A 23,703-nucleotide genomic window follows, 5' to 3' on the forward strand; every position below is an offset into this window, starting at 1 on the left:
AACTGAGTTCTGTTCTTCATTTACATACAAGTTGATTGCACGTGCAACCCATGTAGGTGACAGTATACATATATACATACATATGCAAGAAAGACACACATAAGAAGGGTTTAAGTTGAATAATTAGGCTAGTAAAGCAAATAACACATTGGGAAAGAGGGCGTAGGGTGGGGGGGCACTTGTGATGTCACATGTTAGCAGGGATCAAACATTTTTTCTAGCATGCTTGCTGCCTATGTTGCCATGGTAGCAAGCAGCCAGCAATCAGATTTTACTTTCAAGTTTTTTTATATAGCTGAAAAAGCTTCTGATTGGTCTATGACTAATCTGTTCCAAAAAAAATATTATATGATACATAATTGTAACAACGTACATATTAATTTAGAGCTTGGTGATTCCTTTCAAAGCCGCCAGTCATCATAAAATACACAAGGTTACTTTACCTAAATTATAAGATTTACGACCCGGAAAAATAACGGAGGTAGGTCCTATATCTTTTTCAAGCTCCACATACTCTACTACACCACCACAAGCTTTCTTTCAAAATAAATGTTAAGCAGGCACTTAGTTAACTAGCGAGAAAACTGAATGTATAATTAAGATAGTCAGTAATCGCAAAATGATCCAAAAAAAAAAATTACCTCCATAAAAAACACTTTTAAAAATATTTACAAAACAAACTGTATTTACTAAAACAACAGAAAGACAGAAGATAGCTCTTCTTTATGAATATACTAGTTTTAAACGTTGAACGACTGAAGGATCAACAAAGATCTTTGATACTGATGAAGGTCTCCTGGAGTGGATTATAAAGACGCGTTCCAGTCGAGTACCAAAAAGAAGAGATTGGTGGTTTTGAAATTTGGAAACAACGCGAATGTTAATTTTGGGATATGATTTCAGACTGTAATTCGAGTGCAGTAGTGCTTGAGTTTACAGGGTAACGTCCCCTTATTCAGCTGGTAAAACTCCACAAGTTGTATAAGGTCCGTGAATCGGGTTTGCCCGTCATCCAAAGTGTAGAATCGTTGTCCGTCCTCTTCTGTCTTTTAGAATGAAACAAAACTGTTTAGTGTGAGGCAACATAATGCCGACAATTAGTCATTTTTTTCCTTATTTTTCTAGTCAATATTATTAAAAAATAAGCTTTATATAAAAATTGTCATATATATTACATTTTTCAGGATTCACAGATTCATTTGAAGTGCTGTTGATTTTCTTTACAAAGATTTACAATATAAAAAATATGTACTGTCATAGAATTATTAACATATAGAACTAGCATCCTATATATACATATATATATATACATGGTACAAAAGTTAATTTTTTAAAATGATCTCAGAAGTCCACTTTCTGACGTAGTATATGGAACAGCTAAAATATAAAGTGAAAAACAGTACTTACAGGAGATATTTGGATATGCTTTATTTTCTGACCATGACACATAGAAAGGACAAAAGATTTTGGAGTACTTTGGCTGTCTCGTACCAAAAAAACCCTGGGGAAAACATGTTGACTTAAGTACATTGATAGCCAAGATGTGATAATACATATGTTTGCATCACAGTCGTTTGATGTATTGGAGTTTTTTTATCATTCATAAATTTACATATGGAAATGCTGCTAGTTTTAGAAGAAAATCATCCCAAAAAATACATTTATTATTATTTAGTTGAAGTTGATAACTTTACTTGGTGAACACTGGAAAAGATCCAAAGTCACATGAGCTTTCAGGATCTCAGAGGTCTCTCTTTCAGACAGAATTAAGCTAAGAAGTTAGAATATATTTTGCTATTTCTGCTTAAAAGCAGAAGGTGGTAATGTCAAAATATAGTGGTTATACTTTCAAACAAACTTCAATGGCTGTAGTGTGGATTCATCTTTACAGGACCCAGCTGTTAGGTTTCTATAGTCTACCATCTGGCTCTGACTGCGTAAGAATTGTACATAAAAGCACCTGTCTGATTCAGAACATTAATGCAGGCTAATAAAGTATATTTTATTTATAGAATAATTGTGCTTTGAAACATAATCCTGTTCTACATTTAAAGATAATTCTATATCTATAAATAATGGTAAAAATATTGTACTATCTTCATTAATTCATTATCTATCTATCTATCTATCTATCCATCTATATATACAGTACATATATATATATAAATATATATACGCTTTAGACCCATTGAACTTACCCGTTTACAAGACCTTGCTGATTTATCAATTTCTGAGCTTCGTCTCTGGACACTTTGTGATGGAACCAAGGCTGTGATATGTGTACAGCTAAACATAGATGAAGCACAACAATATTTTTACTTTATCTATTCATACTAAAATACTGTAGCATGTATGTAAAATATACCGTCTATGCAAATAATTCAGCAGACATCATCTACAGCAAATTATGAGAGCTTATTAAAAATAATAACTGGATCGGATAGAGTTTTTAATCCAAAGTCTATGAACTACATGGATTCTACATTATTGTACTTCCCATGTATGATACCTATATACTAAAGTCCCCTTAAGTAAAGCGGGTGCCAAATTCCCAGTCCAGCCACCCCAAAGTTTATGGAAATATCATGGTGCATTGATCTTGACCTTGACTTGAACTCACCCAACTTTTAGTGAATATTGGATAGTTTGAACATGAAACTGCATGCAAGTAGTGGCTATTTATGTCACTAAGTTAACAACTGAACTCTAATTAATGCTTTAAAATATGTCTTTAACCTATATGCATTATAGTTACATTCCTATTTAGTTTAAAAAAGCCTCGTGCCCATCAGGTTCATTGTATCCAACTATGCCTTTGTCGATCCAAGAATGCTAACTGCATTGGATTTTAATGAGTAAATAATTTTTACTTTAAAAACAATTTTTTTTTATTTTAAAAGCAGAGGCTAAAAATATCCAGGGATCAAAACAAGAATCTATGTTTAAATGTATGCCAAGGATACCTAGGTTCGTTGTGGGACTCTGAGATGTTGTTTGGGTGCCATGGGCACTGATACGTCCACAGCTTTTCCTCTGAAACAAAGAATTGTAGGAAAAGTGAATTGATTTTATGAACCTAAAACCCATTGGTAGATGATTGGAACGTCCATTGTGATCTCTTATGGGCTTACCTCCTATAGGCTGTAGAAACTGTCATTCAAAATGTACTTAGAATCACAGGTTTACATTAGCAGGTCCCTTTAGAGTCGTCATTTTTATTCTCTATACTTTTTAATCAGTGGTGGTACGACTAATAAAGCAAAAGAGCTTGGGGGAACTACCAATATCATTTCAGGTTACAATAAGATTGGACCATGTGAAATATGCCCCCTTCGATGATCTCAATAAGCAATTTGCTGATATTATTAGACAAACATGTATAAAGGTAGGGCTATTTCTGGCACCAAGGTAGCATAAATAGACATGGCTGTTTGAAATAACTTTTTAAGTCAATTTTTTTGCCTTTTTAAATTTTTTGTTTAGATATTACAAACCCTCCACAATAATCCTTCTTGTAGAGCAATGGAAAGAACTTCTGTAGGGTTCTCGACTACTCTGCTTTTATGTCCAGAGAAATCCATGGCCACCAGAGAATTTTCTGATATACTCCTCTGCAAAGACACCAAAAAATATTAAAATCCAAGAACTCAGAAGTGAAACCGAAGCATAAACAAGCAGTTTAAAAAAAATAAAACTAGGTTAAAGAAAACCGCTGTAAATGGAGTGTGAACTGTAGTGTACATTCCACAATTATATAAATATGTTCCAACAAAAACAAAAGAGGCTAATCTGAGGAAAAAGCCAAAAAAAGCCAATGTCAAGTTGTGTCCTGATGGGAGCCCTGCCGTTCCACATTTTGAATTATTTTCAAGACGACCTCTTAGAAAATAGGGTGGTTATTGGCACATTGTTAATAAACCTATTTATTAGTTTTAGTATGTTGCCAAACACCAGCCTTTCAACTGCTTTATATCACAAAACAAAGTCTGTATTGAACCGTATATACGGCACTTTGCAAGCAATGTTATAAAAGTGGTTTATTTCCTATTTGTGATAACGTTGTGATACCATCTCAGTTGTAGTTTTCAAGCATCCTCACTTTTCTGATTTTATTTCTCTATATCAGAAGATTGTAAGAGACAATGGCAGGATATGATTATATCCCCCTATATCTTGAGATTAACTTTTTAGAACACCAGCAATTTTGTTTTTATCTTTTAGTTTTATTCCACTGGAAAACTTTATCTCAAATCCTTGCCTTGGCCATAGATCATAACCTCATGAATGCCAGATCCTTAAATCGAGCCCATGCTTGAAACATGGGCATCTCCAAGCAAACTTTCTTAACCAGTTTCTTAAACTTTCTGTGTAAGGCATGTATCCAAGGTTGGGAGATACAAAAACTGACACACAAAATTCTCTTAAGAAATTATGGAGGAATTAAATAATTTTGATATACTCTTTCTGTTTAGTGTGCTAACATAACATCACCTTATAATTGTTATTATCATTATCAATTATTATCATCATAGCAGCATCCTAAAAATTAACAGAAAAAAAGTATTAAAAATGTTTTATTTATACAACTTAAAAGCCATAGAATAATGTGAGGATGTGGCGGAGATGTGATTCCCTAGGTCTCCCGGTCAGTTTCTTCTTTATCTGGGTTGGGGCACAGAGTTTGGCATAGCCCACTACCCGCCTACTTTCTGCCTATTTCCTGCCCACTTCCCTCCCACTCCCCACCCACTGAAGTCAGTCTCTGGCTAGCCCTGTCTCTATATATGTCTAGCAGGGCCAGATTAGTGATGGCAAGGTGGCCCTCTCACTTTAATGCCAGTTACTGAGGTATGACCAGGCATATCCAGCCAGTGGCTGCACACTGCGGCACCCATTCTGCTGCTGGAGCGTCAGATCTGGTGAGCGTGTGGCACTGCTGCCAGTGGTCCAAAGTGCATTAGCCTGTTGTGCCAGATGGCCAGTCTGGGATTGATGTCTAACCTTGGCCCTTCACAAAGCCACTCCCTAAAAGTGTGAGGTTCCGGGTAGCCTACCCTGCGAAGCTCCCAAGTATAAGAATAAGTGTGTCTAACAGTTACATACCGTAGGCGACAAACTTTGACCATTAGCTTCACGTTGGCGTTGTTGTGGCCTGATATAATTTTTGTATATCTGCATTCCATGCTGAAAATCAATGCAGAGTAAATTTTAAAAATTTTCCTAAAATAAATTGCAGACATAAACAAACTGCACTAAAATGTAATTCATTACCCGATCAACTGGTTGTGGCTACTAGAAAACAGATTGGGTTATTATATCTTATTGTTACAATGGGCATCCACGGTAATTCTTCCAAGAAGCCACACAATAAGTTAGGGTCAAACATTCCCTAGCCATATTAATTGTTGGTCATCAGAGGACTGAGTCTCTACCAACAAAAACACATAAGAAAAATCTAATTACATCTCATCTATGAAATGGGGCAATAAAATACATAACATTTGCATATTGTTCAGTGGACCCAGCAGAGGCTGCAAAAAGAAGAAGCAACACTAATCAGTGGGCCTTCTCATTGCTTACCCAGCTAACAATGGCTCTATCAGGAAATTTCTGGGGGTGCAAATGTCCCTCTTGCCCCTCTATGTGGACAAGAGGGACGTTTTCACCCAATTTGGGATTGTTTTTCCTCTATAGACAGGTCGGAACCCTGGTACCCCAACATGTTATTTCTATCCATGGTCCATCATGTTATTGCATCACTTACTTATGTATCATGCAGATAGATTTACGTCTAAGTCAAACCATGACAGATAAATGCGGCAACTGGAAATAGTACCTTGTACAATCTAATTGCTGTCACCCAGCATGCTTTAGTCTCTTCATTCTCTGCACACAGCAGTTTCAGGGTCTTGACTCCTCCTTGATTAGGCTAGAAAGCCACAGCACATTTTGATTAGTGCATGTCTTGTAGGAAATACCTGTTGAAATAAAAGTCACTAAAATTCTCCTTTTTAAAATGTTTATATGTGTTAATGTCGACACAATTTGAACATTGTGGTGCTTACATCATCAGCAGCTTATGTGCACTTTTTACTTAATAACTATTATAAAAACAAAATTATAAAAATATACCTTTAAGCAGAAGCCATAATCATTTGGTGCCCCGTATAATTTTTTTCTAGAGAGTAACATGTAAACATTATTTTCACTGAGGTCACTGAAAAACTGTAGATGCCTAGGGTCCTGAAAAAAATAAGAACTGTAGTCAATGGTAGAAATACAGCTAGAAGTTAATGATTATAATTCAGTTGCTCGGACTAGACAGACCATTCAAGATGCTGTCCCTTTTGGCACTCGGGTGGTAGGGTGACCGGATATTTCTATTATAAATGGGTATGGTAAAAAATATATATATATACTTAATGTGCAAATTGTAACTGATCTCTCACTTAGGTTAACTGCAGGTGCTTATTTACATGGGAATATAACTTGATTGAGACTTCTGTCCCTTCCTGTCATTTGTACCCAAAAGCGATGTTTAAAAATAATCTGTGCGCCATAAAAGGTAAAAAGCCAATTTCTTTTAAAAATTAATACAAATAAAATATCAGTCATGATACATGTGAGAAAAGTTACATACTTAAGAATATCACCAACTATCTCGGCAACAGACTAGTGTACTATTGGTTGCATGCCAAACCAATGTTTTGACTTGTGATGGGCATACAAGGGAACCCTCAGGGTTTGACTCTGAGACTCTGGGTTTTTTGCCCCAATCTCAGGGTCTCAGGAGTTCATTATGCTGCAAAATAGGCAATATGCATTAAAAAAGTGGACAGGACTATGATGTTAATTGGTTGGAGAAGAAAGTGGTCTAACTGGTGGAAATGTCTAGTAGTAGCAAGAGTTCAGCCACAAAGTGGTAGATCACGCACCCTCACAGAGCAGGGCTGTCGAGTGCTGCAGAGTGCAGAGTGTAAAAACAATTAGTCCTCTGTAGTATCACTCACTACAGAGATCCAAACTGCGTCTGGAAGCAACATCAGCAAAAGCTCTGTGCCGAAGATCACTATGCACAATGCCAAGTATTGGCTGGAGTTGTGTAAAGCACAAAGCCACTGGACTCTGGAGCAGTGGAAACGCATTCTCTGGAGTGGTCATTCAAACTTTTGGGTTTGGCAAATGCCAGGAGAACACTACCTAATGGTGCCTATTGCCCTGATTGTGATTCAGGCCTTCCCATCCAACATCAGTGTCTTTCCCCACAAATGTTCTACTGGATGAATGGGCAAGAGTGGAAGCTGTAACAGCTGCAAAGGAGCGGACCGACTTCATATTAATGTCTATGTGGTTAGAATGCAATGTCATAAAAGTCTGTGTTGGTATAACTGTCAAGTGTCATATAGTATATGTGTGTATTATATACAATATATGCTGTGTATATATATATATATATATATATATATATATATATATATATATATATGGGACAATTTTACCTCAGGAACAGTCAACCTATTGATCAGTAGGTATAATAAAGAACTCCTTCCTAAAATTCATTTCCACATGGATAAACATGTCACAGATTGAATGGTCTTGAACACTGAGCTACATCCCAACAATAGCTGAAGGGCAGCATATTACCCAACCCACAGCTTAGTGCATCACCCTAATGTTTTGGTTTCAGCTCACATGTTAGTATAGTTTAGAATTCTCATTTGTCACAATACCTTTGATGTTCCTTTTGTAGAAAAATATAGCCCAGAGCGACGTAACACAAAGAACATTTTTTTCCAAGTCTTTTTCCCCTTTTCTGTCATGTATAAGTAGCTCTGTATTTCAGGATAGGTACTTGTACTCAAAAACATCTATAAAGACAACAGTTGACACAATAATAAAGAAACTGCATGTGATGACATAACTTAGGTGTTCCATGTTTTCACTTCATGTGAGTTTTTATATTTATATTGTAAATATTCTAATTTTTTTAGTAAGCATTTTTTATATCTAGCTTAGCGATTTTCACTAAATTTGTCTATGCTCAACAGTGGCTTTCTAATTTAATTCCATTACCTAGTGGTGATAATTGAGAGAGCTTGAGTGAAACTTGGATGGCCCTGTCTAAAATATATTTAAGTCATTGAGATGTCTTGAAAGCAACCACTCAGTCCTATTTGCAGAGAACCCTCCTGGAAATTCTCCTGCCAACTTTCTCTTCACTGAATTAAACCTCATTTGTATTTATTGCTTGATGATTTTTTCTCACATGTTGTATTTACAGGATCAGGTTATCGTGGAATATCTGGAAAAGTACATAGATTTTCCGTAATGTTTTCTTTTAATCTGTACAAAATGCATTTGTTTGAATGACAACCCTAACCCTACAAATTGGAGGAATCAATGAAATTGCCTTTAATCGCCCCCTATTTTTTCTACATTTATTATGGTCACAGAATAACATATAATCCCCTTGGAGGGAGGTGGTGTTACCAAATGTATTGTTAAAACATGTATATGCTTATTACAAAAAATTTCCGTATGGTAATTAAGGTTCCCCAATAACCTACAGGGTCAAATGTGCAACTAGTATCTTATTTCGCCATAATGTCTACTTAACAAGGAGCCAATCCAAGGAGATAATTGATACCCCCAACCGGCCATTAACACTATGGAAGACTGCGCTCTGAGTTAGGCCTAGGGCAGCGTGGAGGGTGATTACGGCCCTAGGTTTAATTGCTTTGGTGATATTTAGTTGACAAGTTTATCTTATAGAAGCCAATCTCAGCTGCAGTCTTCTTTATTCAATAATTTTCTTAAAAATAGGGAACGGTGAGGAATAATTGTGCGGCTCTGTTGAAGTCAAGATGGCTTCCACAGGATCGATATAATAAATATATATTGCTTATATCAATATTTATACTGTATAGAACAGTTAAACTAAGTGTAAAGCAAGAAAATGTATAAGAAATGTTCTGTGGTTACCTTTAATGTATCTAAAGGTGCTGTTGTACCATTACTTTCACTTGAATAGGACACCATTGAATCTGGAAAATAGGTCTATTAAGATAAAATAATAAGTACAAAGACATCAAATCATTATATAAATGCACTACATATCTATTTAATTATTACTATCATCGTGTCATCTTCCCAGCATATACTAATATTGTTCTTTATTTAATACAAAGCAGGGATCAGTTGGTAAGCTTTATCAAGGAAATTTAAACTTGTGTTGGCGTTTATTATGCTAGTAGGACAGATGGCATTCATATTAATTTTACTAAGAATACATCATCATCCATTGCCTTATGTTATGGAGTACGAAGCTGCCCATCTAGTGTATATCTTTTGATAGCTTTCTAACAGGTTTCATAAAGTAAACAAATTCAAGAATCCAAGGAACAATGTGTATGTTGCAAGCTTTCTTTTATGTTTGGGAAACTAGAAGGGATTTTCCAGGTATTGTCCTGCATGGAACAGGCAGAAAATACAATAGCTTTCCATATTCTCCTGATTATATTATAATAAGCATATTCATAATTGACCATTTACATAGTAAGGATGATATGTATTGGTTTTTTCTACACAACAATCATCTCCAGCATCTGAAGAAGAGGCCTCTGAACTCCTGAAAGGGTTACATATTTTTTGTATTGGTCCAATAAAAAGTACCAACATCAATAAGACTTTGTATTTATGATTGCGCTGACACTAAATAGCTGAAACCAGTGACTTCCTTACCTCTGGATTTTTGAAAAACTCAAATTTTCCATAAAATTTCCTAAAATAAAATCTGCTGTCCTCCTCCATGTCCCAATTAGACTGCACTTCAACCACCATCTCGTGGTCCTCTACAATTCTTTCTGTAATGAAACAATAACATTTTAATCCGTATTAGAAATTCTAAAACCAACGCAAGAAACCTCACCAGTGTTTTTTTAAGGCTCGTAGATGTGTTTTGTTTTATAATGGTAACCCATTTGTCTTCCTTCCACCTTGCTTGAACATGCTTTCCCACTTAATCAAACCATTAATTGCACTCTCCAGTATGCCAAGCAAACCAACGAAACAGATCTGTCGCTTTATTCTTTCATCTAAACGTTTAATCACATAAAAACACAGAAAATCTTTAAGAAGCTGTTTCAGTGTAATATGCATGACTTTGCGTCATGTGACAATTTACTATTTCCTGACAAATTATAAAAGAGGAATGATTAAAGAAGGGTTACAGCATTCACGAGTACTAGGAATAATGTGTACTGCTAGATACATAAGTGATAAACATTAATACTTACACTATATTTACTGTGTATATACATATATATATATATATGTGTGTGTGTGTGTGTGTGTGTGTGTGTGTGAACAAGTAGAAGCTATTCTTAAATTGTAAGTTCCCCTTACCTAGGCCAAGGTTTGATAGGTGTTCAAATATAGTCCAGCTGTGATCATCGACGTAATGGTTCTTCAGAATAAGTAACTGGCATACATCCCTACATGATATGTCGTTAGGAACTTCCAAGGCTCTGCTGGTTCCATCCTCGCTGTATACTTTAATCACCTGAAAAAATACAACATTGTTGTGCCTATGAAATTTATATTAAACTATCACCATTGGGAAACTTCTAGCAACCATAAACACATCAGGTCCTCCACAACACCACTTCTTCGTGTCAGTACATAACACCAGATATTCTAGAATTTAGATGGTCATCCAGCAATGTTACCTAGTTGTGACTAGTGTAGTTTGGCCAGAGCAAAGTATGAAAACGTTTATTTAGTGGGTTATTTCGTAAGTTTGTTACAGAGAGCTGGTATTTTTTGTGTGCATCTTATGGTCTGCTACGTAGGGCTCCACCAGTGGAAATAAAAGTTATATCTTAGCTATGATGCTTGGGTATGTAAGAATAAGCAGCCTGGGTTTGACAAAGACCTGCTGGTTTAGGAAACATAACAAAACATAAAATAAAATTTACGAGCAAGCACAGGCAAACTACAAGCAAGAACTAAACCAAACTAGATCATGGCTAATGGTATACAGAGGACCACATAGAATGCCTGCATCTTATATGAAAATGGTAGATAACTTCTGGATTGATATTATATATCATTGATCTTTATATGCCATCTTTTACCTAGAACATTACATTCAAATAATAGAACTCACAAAAGTCACTTTCTTAAAAGTGGTCAAAAATATCACCCATTTGTAGTTCTATTTTCATATTATATTATATATTGTAGTACTATTTTCATATTATATTATATATTGCATATATAAAATTTAGCTCTCCTACTTTTAAGTGTATATAATGTATTCTCTAAAGATAACACCCACTAAAACTTACATAACAGCAGTCAACAACTTTTACACCAACACTATACTTGTTCCGTACGCGTTCTGGGTGACATGAACTGCATTTAGCGTGGTGTACTTATTTGTCCACATAAGGACTGTAGTTAAACTGTTTGTTTTCAGATCTCCCCCTTTTCTTTCCATTCCCTTTATTTTCCTTGTTCACCATGGCTAACATTCTCCGTACAAAACTATGTACTCCCTTTTTTCAACTTGTTTGTTTTTCCTTTATTTAGAACATGATGCAACGTGAGATTTATAAACAAAATAAATGTGTTCTAGGCCAGTAAGACAGAAACTACCCATCTATCTCTGTATATATTTTTCCTATCTCTATCTAAAACCTGGACATAATTACTCCCAAGAGAAGCCACCAAGACATAGTGAAGATTCCTCCTCACTCATGGACAATGGTGTTAACCTCTCAAACCTGCAATGAATCCTCAAGAATGTTGGGGTTCTATAAACTAGAAACAGTCTAAGACCTTGTATGTTGGCACTGTAGATATAAGGCTTCAGTATCTCTTTAAGTGTAACAATGGCATGTAATATAATTGGTCTTTTGCAATAAAAAAATGTTCACAAGTTGGACCACTTTAGGTAAACTTTAAGAGACAGAGCAATGTTATGAAACAGTGGAAAAGGATAAATCGCGTAGCTGTCCCGATGATGTTAGGTGTCCTGATGATGTTCCATCTCAGGCTTCGTTATTTTGTACCAAACTGACAACAACTTTGCGCCTTTGTAATTTTGTATTATCACCAGCTTCAAAATAATCAACACTTCAATCTCAACTCTTAATAGCTAGTGGCAGTTTCTTAATTATTACCTGTTATTTTGATGATATCACTAATAATTAGCACATCAACCTTATTGAATTGTAGAGAAGTAGTTGATTTGCTGCGCCCAGATCACACTTTAAACAGAATTTAAAAATAAGATGAAAATAGGTTAAATAGGAAAAAGATGACAAAAACAGTGGCTCGCCCAGAAAAGAAATGTTTTTAATAATAAAAAGTATGGAAAATGCCTACAGGGTCTTCTTGGGGCTCTACCAGGTCCTTACCGTATAGACAACATATCTGGTGGCTCAGGTTGTGGGGTTGCCTTCACCAGGTTTTTCCCGATGTTAGGAAGAAGAAGGGTGTGCCAGGGAAATCATGATTCTAAGTCCTACATAACTCTCTGATCACCTGTTAATTGCTTAATGTACAAAAACATTCTTTGAAGTAAAGACGTTCTGTTTGGGCCACCTGGGATTTATTCATTAGACGTTTTTGCTCTGTAGGGCTGATTTTGCCAGAATTGAAGGTCCCTACAGAATTTCCCTTTTCCTGTTTTTAAAAGATCTTCTGATCTCTAGATTGTTCATCTTGGATGATTTGTATCATTTTAAATCTGAGGGTGAAATAATATTGAGCTGTTTATCTATTTTAACCATTTGAATCCAAAGCGATGGAAACTATGTACATCAATTTATAACTACAGCAACACAATTTAACTGGTGAATAATGACAAACTATTGACATTTTCCTAAAGACCGTGACTGTCATATATAAATATGATATAATTGTGTTTTATATATATATATATATACCTGTATATATATATATATATATATATATATATATGTGTGTGTGTGTGTAATTTAATTTATTTAATATTAATATATTAATTAATTATTAATTAATAATAATATATTATTATTATGTAATATACTGTATAATATGTAACTATGCATTATGTAACTTTTTCAAAAGTGGTGTAACATTTTACATATAATACACATTTTCCCTTTTAAGCACGCATAGAGAGTGGGTTTTTATTAGACACATATCCATAATAACACAATTAGAGTAGAATTTTAACTAATAAGGCTAGATTACTTTAATTTTTCATAAAATTTTAAATAAAATAATAAACGTAACAAATCATGAATTACGCTAAAGCCACAAAAAAGAAGATCAACGGATGATTTAATTAGATGAAATAACATTGGGTCGTTTAATGTGAATTATAAATAAGGAATAATAGTTATTAAAGAAAACAATGGGAATTATAATTCAGACTGATAAAACCCTTTATAAACAGAACGAATAGGATAAAATAATAAGCAGAGACGTCATATAGCTGTGCAGAGCTGTACTGTATGGGATTTTTTTTTTACTATCAATAATTACTGAGTCCAGTGCAAGAATGACCTTTACCGGCGTTCCAGTGCCTCTCTGGCCTTTGACCAGTAAAAATCCATCTCCGCCAGTTAGCACAGGACTGGCCACAAAAATGTTGTTAATCTGTAGTTTACAGCACATCATAACAGATTGTAAATGAGAAACTAATATTCTCTTTAACCCCCCGGCTGCCAGATGGGGAGAACAAAGCTGAAAAAAAAAATGTTCTGTTTACATCTGCCATCAAAATGTAATCAGTGTCGCACATCTATTTACTTAATGCGTGCAATTATATGGGTACAATGTGCTGCATTGTGAATTATCCAGGTGGATTGATTTGGCTTCCATTCAAATTACGTAAATAAACAATTTGGATTTTTGACGTTCACTGGGGGTATTAACTGTTTGGGTGTCAGAGGCTTCAGAAACACAGGAGGGAAATAGGACTGTATAATAACTCATTGGCATCATAGCTGATGCTGGTACTCACTATTATGTTTTTTTTCTTCTTTACTTTACAAAGAGAGTGGTAGATAAGTGGAACAGCTTTCCAGAAGAGGTGGTGCAGGTTAATAAAATGAGGGAATTTAAACATGCATGGGATAGGAATAAAGTTATCCTGAATCTAAGACAAGACCAACGGCAGATTAAGGTCTGAGTCTTTACAGAAGGAAAAATGGGAAAAATAAGTGGGCCGAATGGTTCTTATCTGCCGTCCAATTCTATGTTTCTATGACATTAGGATGGTCTTTCAGATGATACAAGGAGTGTGAAAGGGAAAGTATGTGTCTTCTAAAAATAGTACATGGATGTATAAGGAAGTGACAATGGGAAGGAACGGTCCCGTGTAAAATCCTAGGCTTTATTTTACATTTAAACTTTTATTATATCTGTGCTTTATTTTGTTTTAGAATTCCAAACCGTACAGAGCAGTAAGTTAACCCCTGCTGTTCTACGTCAGGATTAATTACATCGATTTATGTGTACAGGGAGATTATACTTCATTTCAAAATAATACATATTTAGACGAGCTGTAAACTTTCATCGAAGTCACAAAAGTTTCATTTCTTTCTCCCAGTCGTCTTAACCCTTTGAGTGCCAGAGGATAAAAACACTGAATTGCCCAAAAGCTTTAAGAGTCAATCTAAACATAATCTATTTTACAGGCAATGTTCCAAGCCACATAAAAAAATAACCACAATTGGGAAAAATAAATAAATATATGTACATTTATGTAAAAAAAATCCCTCATTTATTAGAAGTATGTGGCTCAATGCAAACGTCTTGTAAATGATAATATGCCCTACCCTTTTCTGCAGAACCAGTGGAGTGATCGCCGGCAAAGTTACCCTCCTCGCATACAAACTCATGTTTGCTCTTCATTCGGTAGGTTTACACTACGAATAATAGTCCAGGATATGCAGTCACTTTAAGTATTCCGTAGTTGTTCCAACACTGAACAAGCAAAAACTGTGAAACTAGCTATACTCAAAGCCAATTAAAAATAACTGTGGGAGAGAGCTAACAAACAGCCAATCACAGCGGCTTCAAGGCTTTACTTTTGTCCTTGAAAGCACATTCTGATACTTTTGTTTATAATACTTAGGAATCGCAGACAACAGTCGCTGGAACCTTTAAATTCAAAAGCCCCTATTGTCAGATGAAGTCGAAGTACTCGGTAAAAAAAAATAAAGAAATACTGGTACATCTTTAAACCACGAAAGCCTGTCTCAAAAAGGGACCCCACCACTAAAACAGTATTCACCGGGTAGCTGTAGAGCACAAAACCAAGGCATTCATTGTATAAATCCAAGTAAAAGTCAAAGAGTACAGCAAGAGAAACATTTTGAATATTATGTAGTAATCGTACAAAGATAAGGTTGCAAGGTCGGTTTTGTTCACGTTAGGTTGCATAGGATGTTGTGGGCCCCTAGGCAGAGCTGGGTTACTCTCAGGCACCTCAGATGACTCTTTTGGACCCTGGATGGGCCTGTAGACAATAGGGGTCCAGCCATCGGCAGGTTAATAGAAATCGGACATCTCTCCAAAATTACAATAGCATCTGTGATAGAGAGTGAGGTCCGTGCCTTCTCAGACCTAAATTGGCTCTAAAACTTTAAGGCCAGCAGCTGATAAAAGACCCGTGTATAGTTCCCTACTGGATAGATGAAGACACAAGCTACAACCTTACACTATTACAGCAGGTGGATGCAGGTCTCTAGCAGGCAACTACACAATAAAGCATTCGATGGGCTGCATGAATGGGTATAATTGATAAGCACATGTGCCCGATGAGGCCCACATGGAACAGGCTCCACTCTTCTGGGAAGGCTTTCCGCAATATTTTGGAGTGTTTCTGTGGAAGTCTGTGCCCACTCAGCCAAAAGAGCATTTGTGAGGTCAATGGAGTTAGGGTCAGGAGCCACTCGAGTTCCTCTTCACCAAACCTGTCAAATCATGTCTTAATAGACCATGCTTTGTGCACAGGAAAGGTAAACTGGTGCCACAAAGTTGGAAGCATACAATTGTCCAACATGTCTTGGTATGCTGTAGCATTACCATTACCCTTCACTGGAAGTAAGGTGCCCAAACCCTGAAAAACAGCCGCAGACCATTATCCCTCATCCACCAAACTTTACAGCAGGCACTATGCATTCCAGTAGGTAGCATTCTCCTGGCATCCACCAACCCAGGTTTGTCTCTCAGACTTTCAGGTATTGAACCGTGATTCATAACTCCAGAGAACACCTTTCCACTGCTCCATTGGCGGTGGCTTTACACCACTCCAGCGGATGCTTGGCACTGTACATAATGATCTGCAGCTTGTGTGCATCTGCTTGGCCATGGAAACCCATTTCATGAAGCTCCCGACACAAAGTGCTTGTGTTGATGTTGCTTCCAGAGGCAGTTGTTTGTACTCTCTAGTGAGTGATGCAACAGAAGTTGATTCTTCCTAGTCTTCCACTGTAAGCTACTGTTACTCCTAAACGCTTCCACTTCACAATAATAGTACTGATCTTCTTATTCTCTTCACCCTCCCCCTTTCCTTCCACACCCCTCCTTTTCTATTATTTCTATCCCCAATCCTCCATTTGCTTGCATTCAATATTCCCCTTACCTCTATCCTCCATGGCACTTCAATGCTCTTGATGACAGGAAAAACAAAGGTTTAACCCAGCCATGTGTTGCCTACAGATTTACTTCCTTATCAGGGCCGATCTCACTGGCCATTCAGCCAGCTGTGTAGGGTGCCTGGACCAGGGGGATGCCGACTGTCGCAGAAACTGCCCCCAACGTGGTCTGGAACCACTGAATGCCTCCATAACGTGTGTGAAACATGCACAAGAGATCTATGTTTGCGTAAGCATTCTAAAAGACATGGCTTCTACTGGTATGGGGTAATAAATGGGTTTCTTGTCTGGGGCACTGTTGTCTAGGGGCGACCTTGACCCTAATGAAACAAAATCTGGTAACAGTTCAACCATTGTGACACCTTACAGAGAACAAAAGGTGCCACATTGTAATTGATCATATTAAAAGTACCATCAAGCCATCAAAAAAAAAGCCAATGTCTGCCACGTTCCACTTACCGGTGCCTATAAACTCAACAGGCTTATAAATTAGATTGGCTTGGCTGATAGGAGTTTTTGTAAACTAACCAACATTTTATGTACTCTGCTGATGTTAAAACTCTTATTTAAACTAAACTTATTTGCGAGATAAACACTGCAGAGCAAATATCTACTTATTTCTCTGCAAACCTAAATGCTTTGTGACATTTTTAGTATAATTTATTGATTTGCAGTGAGCGAATCCAGCGTTTGAGATCTAATTTCTTAATCTGGAGCCAGCATTTCCAAACACTTTTAAGTAATACTTGACAAGAGTTCAAAAATTACAAATTCTAGAAAAATAAATGCATATTTAGCAAATTGCTAATCTGTTTTTATCCTTGAAATGCTTAAAGTAAACTTGGCAGGAAATGCGACCACTGCACATTTGCGATTTCCATTCTTTCCTGTAATACAGGAATGGGAAGGTTAAAAAATAAAAAAAAAAAAGTTTAAAGAATGAAATGTTCACTGAGCAAAAGTGGGATTTAATTTACAAGAATTATGCATGTACCCTGGTTAGTGCAAGATTGGAAAGAGCCAAACTGGGGGTTTTTGCCTTCTTTTGGCTCAACAGCAACAAATTAACAGATATAGGAAAGGCTGAACTTGATGGACGCATGTCTTTTTTCAGCCTATATAACTATGTAACCTGATTCTTATTTGTGACAATGTTTCATAGTGGAATCACAGTAGTGTCGAATAACTTTTTGTCAGTCTGTTGTCAGGGAGACTATTTAAGTACACATCTCATATGCATGGCCTGTTCAATTTTCATGGCACCCTCCTTGCAAATTCATGGGGGGGATTCTATAGAATGCCCCATATGCCTTTGCCCCTACTATTTGCTGTGTAGGGGATGCGTTCAGAGTTATACTCATTAGCAGCCAGCTCCTGCGTTGGGTCGGTTAATGCTTTGAGCAGGGGGCTATGCAGATCCCTGTGCACATGTGTGGAAAGTGCTTCCATTAATTTGAATAGTAGCACTTTCCTGCCACAGGAAATCTTCAGACCACAGAGGACCACAGCTGAGAGCTCTGCAAGTCATTATTTTTTTCGTTTTGGAAAAATGGATATTAAAGTACTCATATATGGTCACTTTAATCCTGTAATCCTGTAAGGCTTTAAAATAAGCTAATAATAACACAAATTGTATTTTATATATATATATATATATATATATATATATATATATATATATATATAATATAATATAATTGGTTATATATATTATTTATTTATTTTTATTTAGTTTTAGAATCTATGATTACTTTATGTCATGATGTAACAGATTATGTAAAGGTAAGTGGCTCTAAAAGTTATAAGGGACTCTTTATTCTTTAGCCTGTATTTCCACTGGCTTAAATGCAATGACGAGAACACTATATATATATATATATATATATATATATATATATATATATATATGTATAAACAAGTCATTTGTAACAATATATTAATGTACGAGCATTGGTGTATTCTTTAAACAGACTTTTGGAGGACGTAACTAAGCACGTAGTCACTGCTGAATTCGAGCTGATACTTAACAAGTATAAGTATACTTAACAATTATGATAAACATTGACAAATTAGAACAAATATGTGCCAAAGCCAGTACTGGGGCTGGAAGCTGTTGTAGAAGCAGCTGTTGTGACTTATGTTGGTCAAAAATATAAACAAGTGTTTGGAATGTGAATTTTAGCTTGTTTCTTCAAATATTTAACAAACATCTTCAATCGTTGACATCATCTGTTCACATTAATGAAAATCACTCGTCATGTCACCATTACCAGTATCAACTCTTCTTCCGGTTATACTCCCACATATTCCACATTATGGCTGCACTGGGAATGATAATTGCTTTGGGTATTAGAAACAAAGCGGGTCTGGACCTCACTTAGTATCATTCCTGGGAACTTCCCAGAGTAGGCTACCTGGAGCTCCCCCTCTTCTGGGGCGTGGCTTTGTGAGAGGGCAGGATGAGTTAGCAATGTAGGTGGGGCTATTCAGCTTTGTAGGTGGAGATAGCTGTGCATGGCGTGGAGCTTGCTGCACACAGAGGTGGGGCTAGCCCTGGGCAGTCTTATATAGGTGAGCAGTAGGCGATGAATGGGCAACCCTAAATGCTACACCTGGAGAAGACAAAACCACTGCTTACCCGGGTCTCGAGGCCAAACCTGGTGCCCAGGTTCGCTTACTACACTCAATCTGTTTGCATCCTTTATTATTTTTTACGTTTTTTTGGATATGTTAAATGCAAAATAGGACTAAACTGTTGTTTATAATGAGAATGGAGGCCAGTCCGTCCAAATACGTTTTTCCAACAGTGAAAAAGATTTTGGACGACAATATCAAAGCCCAGATTAGTGATACCTTTAAATATACCTCTTGGTGCTGCTCCCGATTACTGAGGCAACAGCCCAATCATTCTGACCAGTGTCTACTAAAACCAACGACAAACTGTGGACGAACTACTCAGGGATAGAGTAACCCCAAATATGTTATTGGGATTGAGGCCAGAACAGAGGAATACCGCATTACTGTTTTTATTGTTTTTGATGTTATGTTGTTGGCGGTTCTAATGTTTATGTTTACCATGACAGATGACACAGACAAGTTGAAGGTGTATGCAGTTCCGGATGGCACATTGCCAGACTTGGGTATATATTTGTACCTATACATATATATATATATATGTGTGTGTGTGTGTGTACCCATCAAGACGGTTTTGGGAGCTCGAGCCTATGATATGATGCCATTGGAATATCATGTGGAAGTCTGAAGCACTACAAAACACAAAGAAATAACAAATTTAAGATATTAAAGTTGGGTTATGAAATCATTCTATAAAAACTTTCCACACTTAACAATCTTGGCAACGAGATTTTTTATGCGTCTTGAAAAACAGAAATTACTATCTGATGTTACAAAAATAACAACAAAAAAAACCTTACAAAATGTTATCAGAAAACACACTGTTCAATGAAATAAAAGTAATTACGTTTAGGTGATTTAAGGTGTAATCCTAAAGAGACTATCCTGAGTCTGACCAGTTTTGTACAATTAATGTCAGATATTATTATAACCTTTGTATTTTATTATTTTCTTCTATCAATGACATTGTGCAATATAAAACATTCCGAAAATGAAAAAAACCAAAAAATAAAATAAACAGCTGGTCAATCTTTCTATCGTTATCGGGGCCACAAAGCTTTTAATAGACTCCCCAAGGCCTCTGTGTGCTTTACTCGGTAATGTGTGTGTTCTCATAACTTCATAACGGAACAACGTCGAATGAGCTTCTAATACACACATAGAAATGACATATAGTTACTGTGCTTGTTCTGCCATTTGCTACATACACCTAACATTGTTATTAAAGTTCAATTATTAGAACACTATAACATAATCCAATATCACAAGACATAATTTGAGTCATTTCCACTATAATTATAACACATGACATGTAGAAAAATGTGTATATTTATTACAGCAATTTCAGAGAACGGGACTGAAAATCCATGTAATAATGGTTGAGATCAGAGTTAGTGAAAATATATTCTTTTATACATGTACTGAAAAAAAGTTCATCGTTTTGCTGGTTTACTCAAAATACATAGAATTCTGATGTTTAGGCTTTTATATGGAGCTTTTGTTCTACCAGGAGTAACATGGGCATTATTCAGGGTAACTGTTAAAGTTAATGAACTCTTCACAAACCTTCTGATGGGGCTTCCAACAATTTCCCATGTGTCAGCCCGAGCAACCAGTCTATCGTTCTCTCCATCATAACATCCTTTCTTTTTTTCCTTTCCTCCATCTCTTTTCATGTTTGCATTCCCATACCTCCATCAAGGCACATGGACTAATCTGGATTTGGCAGATGCCAGGAGAATGCTACCTAATGGAATACATTGTACCTGCTGTAATGTTTGGTGGAGGAGGGCTAATAATCTGGGGCTGTTTTTCAGGGTTTGGGCCGCTTAGTTCCAGTGAAGGGTAATGTTAATGGCACACCATAAAAAGAAATTTTGGACAATGCTATGCTTCTAACTTTGTGACACCAGTTTGGGGAAGGCCCTTTTCTATTCCAGCATGGCTGTGCCCCAGTGCACAAAGCAAGCTCCATGAAGACATGGTTGGATGAATTTGGCGTGGAAGAACTTGACTGGTTGCACAGAGCCCTGACCTCAACCCCATCCAACACCTTTGGCATGAACTGGAACGGAGATTGCTAACCAGGCCTTTTCCTCCATGATCAGTGCCTGACCTCACAAATGCTATACTGGATGAAAATTCCCACAGGAAACTCTCCAAAACTTTCCCAGAAGAGTGGAAGCTGTTATAGCTGCAAAGGGGGACCAACTTCATATTAATGTCTATGTATTTAGAATGCAATATCATAAAGGTTGGTGTAATGTTCATGTGTCCAAATACTTTTGTCCATATAGCGTATGTCATTAAATACCATCTAAAACAAAATGTTCATTTATTGGTCCTTTCTAATGTTGGAAAGTAGACCATAAAGGGCAGCAGCCTATTTGGCCAGTGCCCAATCATCTGTGCTCCTTCTGGCAGACATCTTTATTATTTATTACCTTCCAGTACTGCAGGAACATACAGTAGATCTGGGATATGATGTTGTATTCTTTGTATGGGTGAAAATGGTTGATATTTGTTCCATAAGAGGCACCGATTTCTACTTCCCTGTCACTGTAGAGTGTATGTGAAAAGGTAATTACGCATTTAGGGGTGCTAACCTTAGCCAGGCTTGGGGCGGCAAAGTAATTGAGTCAATTTCAACAATTATGTCTGAATGCCCTTATCAGCTTATCTACTTCCAACAGCTGCTCCTGAGTCTTGAGTTTGTTTATTGGGGTACCAATTACATAAAGAGAGAACATTGTAAAAGCAACAGTGATATATGATGACCCCAGATGCCTCATTGACAGGGACTGGTATGAAAGGTGGGGGTGCCGCACCCTATACTGCATAAAACACATTAAGGGGAATGGGTGAAGATGTTGCAAAACCCACTAAAGAGGGGCTGTTCTGCAGTTCTCAATTTTTGGAAAACTTATTATCACATTTACAAATCAGAACATCCTATGAACGTTTGGAACGTTATAGACAAAAACAGTATTGTGTGGAATAATGTGTTCTTTTATTAATGTGTTCTTCCCCTTGAAATGTAGTAGTTCTGATTTCTTTCTATCAAAAAGTACAAGATGCTAATTTACCTTGAGCTTTTCGTCAATACCAAGAAAGTTAATTTATCCTTGAGACAAGCTTTAGTCAGTAAAAAAAATATATGTATTCAAAGGGAAATATAATTAAAAATTAATTTAGATGGCATCCTAAAACTATGTTGAACACGGTGAACCTTGAACACCATAAGTAAACAATTACTGGCAGTCTCTGGACATTTTACTTCTGGGGTACACAATTAATACAATTTTACTTTTGCAGGCTGGAATTTTTCTCCTATCCAATAATCTTTTAATGAATATTATTTTTAACTTTATTAATTGTTTTGATGCAAATAAATGACAGAGGCTTGCATGCTTCATTACCCAGACTACAGAGATGCTTAACTGGATATTGAGACGGATAAAGAGCTGGTCTTGCAAGCCCCCCAAATCAGTCAATAGACATATACCAAAATATATTAATTACTTAATAAAAAACAAATTATAGGATAATTCATATTGGTAATTGATGCCATATTCAAACTCATTTTCCATTACCAGTCTCCAAGATATTACCGTATATAGGGTATATAAGTCTCATGACCACTCACTGCTTAAATGCATAAAACAACGTCTTAATACAAGGAAAATTGTAGATTTTTTTTCCCATTTTGGGTGTTTTATCCCTATAGAAAGAAAATGAGAGATGCCGAGCAACTATCCTTATTCATAACTGTTACTGCTGTGAACATAGTGACATCATTCGCATTTTGTGCGATTGTCTATTCTAGCTGTACCTAGGAACTTAGCATGGTGGGCTATCCTGAGCTCACTCTTCTGCGGGAATAACTTTACATGGACGTGTCAGCCTTAGAAGTGAGTGGGGAGGACAAGCGAGTGGGGATTGGGCATTGCTAAATGCCACTACCTGCCTGAAGAAAGAAGAAACTGACCTTGAGACCCAGGGAAGCAACACCTTCACCCGGAGACTCCGGGTCACACCTGGAGTCCTCAGGTATGATTATAGCCCCAGGTAAAAAACACAAGGAACAAATAAGTCATTGACTTTGCACTACATATACCCTTCATACCCTTTGTTACATTTGAGGGTTGTCAATCTCCAAACCATGAGGGACATAAGCAGGCCAGTCCAAAGATTGAAGCTAATTGGCTCACTTGTGTTTAATCCTCTCCACAAGCTCTACCACCCTTTGTGGCGCGGTAACATGTTTATGTTATATATGCAGCACAGTGTTCAATAACACGATGTAGATGCTGTAGCCAGGACTGTCCTTTCCAAACTTAGATGTTTAGCAAGTATGCACATTGTGACAAGGTACACATAAGGTTAAATATTTGCTGAATGTATAACTATT

General features: G+C 36.6%; 1 protein-coding gene across 1 annotated transcript; it reads right to left on the reverse strand.

The window, feature by feature from the left end:
- Positions 1 to 899: 899 nt before the first annotated feature.
- LOC149285913 (growth factor receptor-bound protein 14-like) lies at positions 900 to 14,897 on the reverse strand. Its single transcript, XM_089494698.1, has 13 exons — positions 14,835 to 14,897; positions 10,405 to 10,561; positions 9,742 to 9,863; positions 8,983 to 9,057; positions 7,731 to 7,868; positions 6,133 to 6,243; positions 5,837 to 5,929; positions 5,104 to 5,184; positions 3,495 to 3,611; positions 2,964 to 3,033; positions 2,199 to 2,286; positions 1,408 to 1,501; positions 900 to 1,046 (listed from the first exon to the last, which is right to left on the reverse strand). Exons 1-13 carry the CDS (start codon positions 14,895 to 14,897, stop codon positions 900 to 902), a joined length of 1,356 nt encoding a protein of 451 aa, XP_089350824.1.
- Between the last annotated feature and the right edge of the window lie 8,806 nt (positions 14,898 to 23,703).

Source organism: Sceloporus occidentalis, unplaced genomic scaffold (genome assembly GCF_023333645.1).
Source record: "Sceloporus occidentalis isolate IW3139 unplaced genomic scaffold, rSceOcc1.0.p SCAF_74, whole genome shotgun sequence".
Taxonomy (NCBI): Eukaryota; Metazoa; Chordata; class Lepidosauria; order Squamata; family Phrynosomatidae; genus Sceloporus; species Sceloporus occidentalis.